Source organism: Palaemon carinicauda, unplaced genomic scaffold (genome assembly GCF_036898095.1).
Source record: "Palaemon carinicauda isolate YSFRI2023 unplaced genomic scaffold, ASM3689809v2 scaffold92, whole genome shotgun sequence".
In the NCBI taxonomy this organism is placed as follows: Eukaryota; Metazoa; Arthropoda; class Malacostraca; order Decapoda; family Palaemonidae; genus Palaemon; species Palaemon carinicauda.
The window spans coordinates 146,435-157,500 of NW_027172226.1; the positions used below are offsets into that span (position 1 = coordinate 146,435).

Here is an 11,066-nt window from a genome sequence, read left to right on the forward strand (position 1 = left end):
TTTTCCTTTAAGTAGTTTACGCTTCTAAATCTTGGTAGATCCCCACATGCATTGTTATTCTTTTGTGCAGAGGGCATGCATGTTTGCAGGTATCCCTGTATTCAGTGTACTTTATTTGGAGTGTAGGACATGTCCTTTGAAGTGGGACAATTCTAAAAGAGTAAGCTAGGAAACCTTCTCCAGTGTTTAGCAGAGGAATACAGTACTATTTTTTTAATTAAAGGAGGTTTTTGGCACCTTTTTTTTACTCTATACTAGGCCATTGTTTCTGCTACTACTTTTCTAGCCATTCCAGTAAGTTCTAGAATGCTTCTTCACTCTTTTTGTAGAATGAAATTGATGCAGTGGACGTTAGGTAGGGTACTGACAGTTGCGATTATCTTAGCCACTTCAGTTTTCTTTAGAAATCCTAGGCCATCAAAGGAACTGTGAACAAAGCTTGAGGACAAGCATTCGTTCTTGCTCAAGTTTGAAGAAAGCTATGACCTTTTTAAAGCCTCAGTAGAGAGCTTCAACATCATCTCTGTGAAAAGTGCTGGATTCTGCTGAGTCCTCTGGTGTTCCCCTTCAGTGTCAGTTCTGGAGGGATGTTGAGGGGATAGAAAAGTTAGGTAAATTTACTGTGTAGAAGGTTGCCCGTCATACCATTGGGCAAGGTGGTAGCAACAGAAGTCCAAGTCTTGGGTCTTTCTGGATGGTTACTTATACCGTTCAGGAACCGTTGGTATACAAATACGTGTTCACCTAGATGTCAGCTTATGCCCAAACCCACAGCATATGTGTTGAGGTACAGTATTATTGATTATTTGAACTTTGCATCATTGCAATTGTGATCTCACCTTTTGTTGTGTTGTGACTATGATGTATTGGCAGAGGACAGATCTCCTCCCCAAGGCAGAGGATGTAGTACCAGGGCATGCTGATTGACACTGCTAAAAAGAGGGTTTTATTTTGTGTTATGAACACCTTTTCTGCACCAATACTTTCAGGAATGACAGGTAATCATTTATGTCTAACATGTACTAAATTTTCCTCATGTCTCTGTTTTCCCCTACTACAGTGTTTACTCTTCCAGGATGCTACTTCTTATCAACATTCATATGGAAAATTTACAGCTTTTGAAAATAAATAAGTTTTAAAGTAAATTCATTTATTTATGAAAGAATATTTTGAAAACAGACAGCTTACACTATAAATATCCAACTTCATCTTATATGAATGTTGTATCTTTTTCTCTATGCACGTACTGTATATACTGTATATCCCACTTTTGATGCATATAAGTATTGCGCATACTGCATCTGTGATTATGTAACCCCATCTTGAAAGAAAATAGGAAAAAGTGAAAAACAATTTGTGTAAAAACTCTTATATTTTCAAAACAATCGATAACCAAATAGGATTACTTTGCAAGAAATCATAAAAGTATACTGTACAATAAAAACTACCTAAAGATAGTAGGAATTTATCATTCCCAGGTTTGATTTTTGTGGATTCAATTATTGACTAGGAAGTCCACCAATATTTAAGTAAGGAATCCAGGTTTTGCAGATTTTCTTGTAGCTTAATGCACTTCTTAATGTTCCTATTCACTTTCCTGCCCCATAGCATGTCTCTGTCACTCTGCCTCCATCTTGCTGTAACCACCATAGTTTTAACCCTTTTACCCCCAGGCTATTTGGAAATTTCCAACCCTTAACCCCCAGGGGGTTATTTTTTTCCCAGCACATTTTGCAGTATATTTTTTTTTAAATTGCTCTAACAGCCTTAGTTTTTGTCATAGAGAGGTCAGGTTGGTCTCATTCTCTTGGAAAATGCCTGAATTTTCTCAAAAAATTATCAAAAATATGATAAAAAAAATGTTTATAGCATTTTTTTGCAAGGACGTACCGGTCCGTCCATGGGGGTAAAGGGATGACTTTTGTGAAACGTACCAGTACGTTCTTTGCGGGTAAAAGGGTTAACATCTCGTGTGCTTAACATCTTTTCACTCCACATATTTTATTGTGCTCAACTTTAGCCATGGTTCATAGGAGAGCATCATCATCATCTGCTATTGCATAGATTTAGCAAAATAAGCAAGTGTAATTTTCCAGAAGAAATTTAAGAATTCTTTTGTTCACAGCTGTGAAAGGGGTGCAGAGGCTGCAGGGTGAAGTTTAGTAAATATATTTGGACTTGTCATCAACATCACCAAGAATGAAATCTACATTTACACAGGAAAATTGGTAAAGTACCTTTACATTAATTTATATTTTTTTTAATGGTAGATTTGACTAGTGCCTTTAAACCAATACCCATCATAGTGCTTTCATAATATCAGCATTTTCTTTCTTTTTACGAACTGAATAATTAGCAAGGGGTTCTAAGATTACCAGTTGACTCGTGTCAATGAGTCGACAAGGGAAGATTTTGTAAAAATACTATGAATCTTTCAGCTTTGGAAAAATCTCCATTTACCAACTCGCCACTGTTTTGAAGTCTATGATGCAACAAGTCGAAGACTCACATACAGTGTACAGTACTGTACAATTACATGTATGTGATGCCTTTTAATAATTTCTGGATTTTATGTTTTACAAGTGTATTGCATATTTAAATGCTGTAAATCTTTGTTATGACAAATTTTCCCTTAACAATTTGTCATTCTTTAGAAGTTTCCTATGGTGCGGTGAGTCGACTGCTCACTCACAGTGGTGGCTCGGTAAAGCCGGTGAGGGCTGTGTCCATGTTACCAGCAGAATGAGCACATATTTGGGGAATTTGGCTTTGATAATTATCTCTGTTACCCGAAATCCTGTGAATGTTAAAGTGAATATTCTCTTAGTTTTCCTTTGTGTAAAATCCGAACTTCAAACCTATGGCAGCATTTGAAAATGAAATGAGAATATCATCTTTTAGTATTCAATTATGAAAGCTCAGAACTTTAAAATCAATTTTTAAAATCTGCTTTGCATACTGCAAATAAAAAAAAAAAAGATAACTTGGAACAAAATCATGAATAAAAAAATTTTTGTGATACGTTGTAAACAGTCTATATAAAGTTTCACTTTACTTGGAACAGAATTATGAAACTAGAACCTTTCTATATTTTCGTGATACTCGTAAGTTATGTATAAGATTACCGTAGAAAAAATTTATTGGATAAACCGATGATACTCCAAGAGAGTGGGAAAATAAATCTCACTTCCCTTGGAATAATCTCAATTTAAGGCATTAAATAAGATACATTTTCCTTAGGATATTATACGACTATAGCTACTGTACTATGAACGAGGAGTGGGAGACATATGGATGCCTTGTTGAATGTGTTGTGGCCCAAGACAGCTGATTACTTGGAGGGGATTTTTGTGTGTGTGTGTGTGTGTGGGAGAAGGAAGCACAGGAGAACCCTAATGTTTTGTTATAAAGAATGTGAATTTTCTATAGTGAGGCTGTATTAGTCAGGTTAGCGTTGCCTAGCTCAGCAAAGGCAGTGTGGGAATGTTAAGTAATTGCACTTGTCCCGCTTTGTTGTTGGTAGTCCGTGTTATACTATGTTCATTCCTGTGACGTGGATAGTGAAGATAAGAGCTCTTAGTTGCTTGAATAATATCTAGTCAGGTTGGCCTACTCCCATTAACAGAAAAACAATATTTTTCTTAGGACTTTATCATCTAAATCCATTGATAGTATCAATTTAAGAAAGATAACATTTCCTTGGAAAGCAAACTCAAAGTCAATAAAATTTTGGAGTAAAATAGACTAATATTATTTAGAAAACATAAATAGAAATTAAACAATGTGGAAGCCCTGTGCCAGAGCGAAAGAGGTCTTGAGCTTTGCCGTAATTTTCAGGGAAAAATATAATGGAAATACATATAATAATAACATATAGTATAAAGTTCTCTGTCTGCTGTCTATACTGCTTCAATGCCATTCCTGTCCTGGTATTTAGAAAGCAGCTCCAGAATAGGATAATAGAGGAGAGTGTCTGCTTGAATGGCCCTGTTGGAGAAAGACAAACAAGTACAGAAATTAGTGTCCATAATTTGGTATAGTTAAGCAATATTGTGAAAAGAAATTATGCAACCTCTTAGCCCATCTTTGGAAGGTACAGTCAGCCAAAGATGGCTCCATGGCTGAATTGTACTGCTCGTAGATAATGGAAATGGTGCATGAAAATTTTTAAGAGTGGCTGAACATGAAGTTTGGCAGGTCTAAGTGATGTAAAATCCCAATGAACATTTGAGAGTTTACTAAAGGGCTGTATAGTACTGTATAAAAGGACATCTTTAAGGTTAAGAATTAAAACATTTATGGAGTTGATGTAATCAGAAGTAAAAGTATTTGGAATCGGGGTTACAGTGTATGCATGTTACTGACCAAGTTTGTATGTCCGAAGTAATGAATAATTACGTTGGATTCTTTATACTGTAATAGGATTTTGATGAAGAGCTTAGAGGGATCGATAGAATGTGTGCAAAATTTACAGGTTTGCAAGCAACTGCAGTATCTTGTGATTTCCATTCAGAGTTGAGAATATCAACTTCTTCACCATCTATTAACCCTTTTACCCCCAGGCTATTTGCAACTTTCCAACCCTTAAACCCCAGGGGTTATTTTTTTTTCAAGCACATTTTGCAGTATATACTTTTTAAATTGCTCTAACAGCCTTAATTTTCGTCATAGAGAGGTCAGGTTGGTCTCATTCTCTTGGAAAATGCCTGAAGTTTCTCAAGAAATTATCAAAAATATGCAAAAAAATTTTAAATAACAGTTTTTTGCAAGGACGTACTGGTACATCCATGGGGGTAAAGGGATGTGTTTTGTGAAATGTACCAGTACGTCCTTTGGGGGTAAAAGGGTTAAAATGCAATCTTGATCCGAGTCAAAATTAATTTTGAAATAAAAAAAAAGAAATAGAATAATAACAGGGTATAGCCAATTATTATTGAGCGGAAATTCTTACCAAATGAAATCGAGATGGGTAAATTTGTCATCATCTATCATTTTAACGTGAACGACGTTGGGTAATTTCGCCAACAAGTGTAAGACGTCCTGTTGAGATAAGAGGCAACGAAAAAGATTAGTTAGCTATGGTAATTGGTCACAGAGTAATCTAAGATCTGTTAACATAAAGTGCTTAAATAGAGTAACGAGATACAAGACGAAATTACCGCCGTGCAATTCTACTACTGCACTGTACGGAGAGGGGTAATTGGATAAGAGAAACAATTAGACTTTAAAATCTTAAATTATGCAATACCATTTAGTACTGTTTATAAAATCTTCAAAACTGCAGTACAAAAAAGGTGTATAAACAAACATACTCCCTACTTGAAATCTTCATATCTTACCGCTGGTGAGGCTAGCCAGTCATTCTTAGACCAGAAAAGAGCTACAGGTGGTGTAGCCCGTTCCAGATGGTATGAAGGGGGCTCTGTCTGGCCGTAAACCTCCTTGTTTTTTTTCGTTCCGTAGTCAAATTGCCGGAAATATCCTGAGAATTATTAAAAGAAATTACTACATAAATTTAGGATACATATCTGCCTTTTGTGTGCTGTATACAGTATATAGAAATTTGATAATTATGTGGCATTTTTCTTGATCTGATAGAAACCTCTCCAATTATCTAATTTCTTGTAGCTATTGTTAAGTGTCACAAAAATTAAATAGCCTTCTACATATTGAGTGAATGCAAATGGTAACTTTGAAACGCAATCCTTTTGGCTGTTTTTCGGTGCTGTTACAAAGTAAATATTAATGTAAAATGTGCACTAGAAAAGGCAATCCACAAATTTGCCATTGGCGTTTATATTGTAGTTTCTTTTGTCACACATTCAATTTCCCAGTGTAAAGTGCTAGCACAATCGGCAGCACAACAAAAAGGTCTTTGCAGCTTTCCTTTAGCCCTAAGCTGCACCAACTTTTAGGTATTCTGCTTAACTGCTGTGTCTGTTTCCTTTCTTTCATCTTGCTGTCCAGCCTCTTTTGACTTTTGCTTCGTATCATGAACTGTGCACCCTTCATGGTGGGTGCAAGGCCACAACAGTCAATCCCTACCCGTTTCTCGAAATTCGAATCTTTTGATGCTTTTCAGGTCCACCTTCAGTTATGGTTTTGTGAAAATTCGCACACAACGTTTGCTTAATCTTATTAACAAAGACCAATGTTGAGCCATAAATTCAACCCATTTGCCAAAGGTAATGAAATAATCTACAGAAACTAGTTTGACTTTGTGCTTACTGGGAACTTTTTTTTACTGAATATAAATTTCAGGGTGATGAATAATAAGTCCTCACCTGATTTTACTTCCTGGAGATAGTGATAGAGGGTACGAGCAGATGTACCAGCAGGAGTGTGAGCCAATATGACTGGAAGCATTTCCTGTAATAACAATAATAAGCAATCATAATAGCAATGATACCGATAACAATTGACTGTCTTTTTGATATCATCCTTTTTAAATTTTTGCTGAGAGGATGACTGAGCCTTAATCAACATATACATTTTGCTGAAAGTTGAAAGGTCTTTGAGACCTCAAATCTTATACAGTATTGGCTTAAATTATCACAAAATTTACTTAGACAGTAAGTGTTTCCCCAGGATATGAGACTGAAATTAAAATTAGGATAAGCATGGGATGGAGAACGTTTTTTAAACAAAATGAGATTATGAAAAGTAAATTGCCACGTTTTCTGTATCAGGATATTTTAACAAAATGTACGAATAAGAAATGAACATGAGCAGGACATATAATGAGAATGACAGATGGACATTAAGAATAACAGAATGGGTCGCTAGAGATTGCAAAAGAAGCAGGGTAAGGAAGTGAAGAGGATGGATTGACAAGCCAAGATCATATAGTATAAATGAAAAGGGAATCTCCTTCCAGAGTAAATTCTTAAATATTTTAGTGATGTAAATCTAAGGTCTGCCTTCAGTAATCTGAATGTAAATTTCCTTTTCAAAGGGGTTTATATGAATTGTATATCCCTAAGACATGCTTTGCCATGGACTTAAACATCCATTCCAAGAATACTGGTACATACATACATACATATACCAAAGGCACTTCCGCCAATTTTGGGGGGTAGCCGACATCAACAAATGAAACAAAACAAAAAAGGGGACCTCTACTCTCTACGTTCCTTCAGCCTAACCAGGGACTCAACCGAGTTCAGCTGGTACTGCTAGGGTGCCACAGCCCAACCTCCCACATTATCCACCATAGATGAAGCTTCATAATGCTGAATCCCCTACTGCTGCTACCTCCGCGGTCATCTAAGGCACCGGAGGAAGCAGCAGGGCATACCGGAACTGCGTGTACTGGTGAAGTTACATATACAACATCTTGTTTAATTACCTTATTGAGCTGGTCAGGGTTGGAGCCAGTGATAAGGAAGAGAGCGTTGTGGCAGATGGCAGACGTCCATCGCTCCTCATCACAGGAGAAACTCACCAAATTGTCCATCAGTGTGCCGAAGGAGAAGAGCTCGTGGCGACCAAGTAACTTCAATGTTTTCTGTTATTTGGATTAAATATTAAAACATAAACACATTTACATGTAAATTTTTATATTTTAAATGATTTTTTAATTATTTGCACAACTGCAGTTCAAAGCAGCAGGCCACTGAGTAAATTTGTAAGCATAATTGTATACTTATAGTGAAATAATAGATATGTTCTTTTATGCCGTATAAGTTACAGTATAAAGTTATTCTCTCTCTCTCTCTCTCTCTCTCTCTCTCTCTCTCTCTCTCTCTCTCTCTCTCTCTCTCTCTCTCTCTCTCTCTCTCTCTCTCTCTCAGGACACAACACCAAAATTAAAAGAAGGATAAGCATGGGATGGAGAGCATTTGGGACAGACACAATTCCTACCTTTCTGCCATTTGAAATAGAATTTTAACTTACCATGACAGTTGAGGAGAACCAAGACATGTACTTCAGTGGACCTTCCATGTTCTCGACAAAGGCTACAGGTCCCATTGCTACCATAAATTTGACCTGTAGTAAAATGATAGCCATAAGGAATGTTTATGCATGGGGAAAAGATTAGCATTTTGGGGATATAATGAGTTAAATAAACTGATATAGAGCACAACAGTTCTGCTAGAATTTACCAAAGATATTTCACAAGAGGTCACTGCAAAATTTTCGTTAAGTATGCAGCATCTTCAATTTGGTCCTTGGAATAATGTAAGCGACTTAAAACATTTGGTGATGTCTCATTGATCAATCTATTCTTTTCTATGATGGAAAAAGTTTGTTGCATGGAAATAATGTTAAAATTATAGAAATGATCAGCAACTTATTAAGATACTGTTTTGGTTTTCCTGATGCATCTATTTTACCTTGGATGCGTACTCTGGCCGTTCACTCATGAGCACCCAGAAGACAGTGGTTCCCATACTGAATCCTATATAGTTAAGATCCTTCTCTCCAGTTTTGTACAATGCATAGTCAATGGCTGCTGGTAGGTCATAGTACCCCATTTCATGCCAACTATTGAGAAGAATCACAGTTGTGAGTTAGAAAGATTGTGTGTGGAAATGACTAGCAATATGTAAGGGATGAAAATATGTTTCAAAAGATAAATTAATCAAAGCTTTGATTTCCATATTGAATATTTTTTATAATATGCAGATGCCAGTAGGATTGATATCAAAACCATGGCTAAAACCATTCTGATACAGCCATATGATGTGAATTATGATGTCAGTATAATCTTTCTTGATACTGGAAGTATGTTGACCTTTACTTTTGTCTGTCTTGTTTGTTATAAGTAAGACGGTTGTCTGGTATTGTTATTTGGCTATTGTGTATTTATTTATGCATGAGTAGAGTACATGATTACGGATAGATCTGTTTTAGAAAAATTCCATCTGTTATGTAAGCATAAGTTAATCATACCTATGGGGGAAGGTGTGTGTCTCACCTGAACTCCCAGAATGCCTCTTCACTTGAGGAAAGGTTCACATGATTCTTGGAGTAAGTGTTGCCTCTGGCATTAGCCAACCATACATCGTAGCCTTTATCCGCCAATAAGTAAGCTGCAAATGGAATATCAGGCTGGATTTTTGAAAATGTAAAAGGTCATTGATAGGGACTGGTGACTGTGCTAGGTGAACTGAATGTTAAAGTATGTGATTGTGTGATGGAAAAAGTAGCCAGCATATTTTTAGCACTAGAGTGGATAATAAGGGAGAAAACCTTATGAATATTTTTTAAACAGTTACAGAAACATGGGGTTTTAGAAAGCAATATCAGGTAGTAAATACAGAAAAGTACGCAGTAAAGAGAAGAACCTCTTAGTGAAGAATGGATGGAAGATTATATTGATAAATTTGAAAATACTTGTAATTCATATTCTGTAATGTGTGAGATTTGCCTGACTGAAAAGAGAAAAATAGTAGTAAATTGATGCATTATTAAATGAGTAATTTAATGGATGTTAAGTTGACCAATAAAGCAATACTTCTATTCAAGCACAACATTTTGAAAGCAAAAGGACAGGGACCTACCTAAAGCCTTTTGGGGAGGCTCATTCATAATGAAATCCGATGAGGAGCACAGAAGACAGTGGTGGAGGAAAACAACTGGCCGTTGATCGTTGGGTAACCTGGTTTCATTAGGGCCGTGAGGAATTCTGTGTAACTCAAGGATGTATCCATCTTCAGTTGTGACGTGGTGGATCTCGGCAGGGTAACCATTAGCGATGATCATTTCAGGCTAAAAACGAGAGCAAAAGTCCTTCTTAACCCTTTTACCCCCAAAGAACGTACTGGTACGTTTCACAAAAGCCATCCCTTTACCCCCATGGACGTACCGGTATGTCCTTGCAAAAAAATGCTATAAAATTTTTTCTTTTTCATATTTTTGATAATTATTTGAGAAAATTCAGGCATTTTCCAAGAGAATGAGACCAACCTGACCTCTCTATGACAAAAATTAAGGCTTTTAGAGCAATTTAAAAAAAATATACTGCAAAATGTGCTGGGAAAAATGTAACCCCCTGGTGGTTAAGGGTTGGAAATTTCCAAATAGCCTGAGGGTAAAAGGGTTAATACTCAAAGAGCAGCTCAAATTTGCCTAAGAGAATTAGGGGCTGATTAAAATTTTTCATAATCATTTAAAATTCACAGTCGCATATATACAACTGAGTTGTATTCCACTGATAGGGATTAATTACTGATTAAGGCAGTACAGTATTGTACAACAGCATATCTTATACAAGCAGTGTACTACGCTAATCTTACTATTTTTCTTTCTAAATGAAAATAATTTGTCCATTGCCAATTCCTATCAGGCCTTGCTGGAAAAGAACAGTTTATAGATTGTGATCAACAAAAACAACAACTACTCACCGTTGTTAGATTGGTAAGGTGATGATGTTTATTAGATGCCCTTGATATTTCAGCTGCCATATCTCTTACAGGCTCTTCAAATTGTCTGTAATCAATCGAAAACCCTTCGGCTGATCTCGAAGCAGCCATAACAATGGCCAAAAAAATCAGTACTGGTTTCATTGTGGCTAGCATACAGCTGACAGTACCTGGAATACGCAATGATGATCTTGTCAAACAAGTTACATGAAACATTTAATCACTTAACTCTCTGTTTTCAGCATTTCTCCATTTAATGTTGATGAACGTTCGACAGTGATTTAAAGTTTCATTTCTTGGTCTAAAAGAATGTTCTCGTAATCCAAGGGTCAGATTAATATATACCAAAAAAATGATCTGGCTCAAATTTTTAGGCACCTCTGGATTAAAGCTTCCAGTCACCCCTTCAGATAAATGGGATTTTCATCCCCTTGTTTTTACTTTACCTTTGTTGGCAGCTGTTCAATGCCATTTAATACTTATACAATGTCTATCATAGTCCTGTTAGATGTAGTATTGTGCAGAATTTTTTTTTTTTTTACTATCTGAGGGGGAACCTATTTAGTCCTTGCAATTACAAATGAAAACCAAGCTAAGTTAATGGATTTTTGAGATCCAAATTGACAAACTTAGAATACTTTAGACCTATTCTAACCATATATATATATATATATATATATATATATATATATATATATA

General features: G+C 36.1%; 1 protein-coding gene across 7 annotated transcripts in view; it reads right to left on the bottom strand.

Moving 5' to 3' along the window:
* Nucleotides 1–1,353: 1,353 nt before the first annotated feature.
* LOC137637671 (lipase lipl-1-like) overlaps nucleotides 1,354–11,066 on the bottom strand; it is a 15,161-nt gene continuing 5,448 nt past the window's right edge. For all 7 annotated transcript variants that reach the window (XM_068369818.1, XM_068369819.1, XM_068369821.1 and 4 more), the window contains exons 2-11: nucleotides 10,350–10,537; nucleotides 9,507–9,714; nucleotides 8,921–9,035; nucleotides 8,337–8,487; nucleotides 7,897–7,989; nucleotides 7,349–7,507; nucleotides 6,285–6,369; nucleotides 5,340–5,482; nucleotides 4,952–5,040; nucleotides 1,354–3,987 (exon numbers count right to left, since the gene is read on the bottom strand). In XM_068369818.1, coding sequence (XP_068225919.1) covers nucleotides 3,900–3,987; nucleotides 4,952–5,040; nucleotides 5,340–5,482; nucleotides 6,285–6,369; nucleotides 7,349–7,507; nucleotides 7,897–7,989; nucleotides 8,337–8,487; nucleotides 8,921–9,035; nucleotides 9,507–9,714; nucleotides 10,350–10,523 — 1,305 coding nt within the window. In that variant the 5' untranslated portion in view covers nucleotides 10,524–10,537 and the 3' untranslated portion in view covers nucleotides 1,354–3,899. The remainder of the gene's footprint in view (nucleotides 3,988–4,951; nucleotides 5,041–5,339; nucleotides 5,483–6,284; nucleotides 6,370–7,348; nucleotides 7,508–7,896; nucleotides 7,990–8,336; nucleotides 8,488–8,920; nucleotides 9,036–9,506; nucleotides 9,715–10,349; nucleotides 10,538–11,066) is intronic.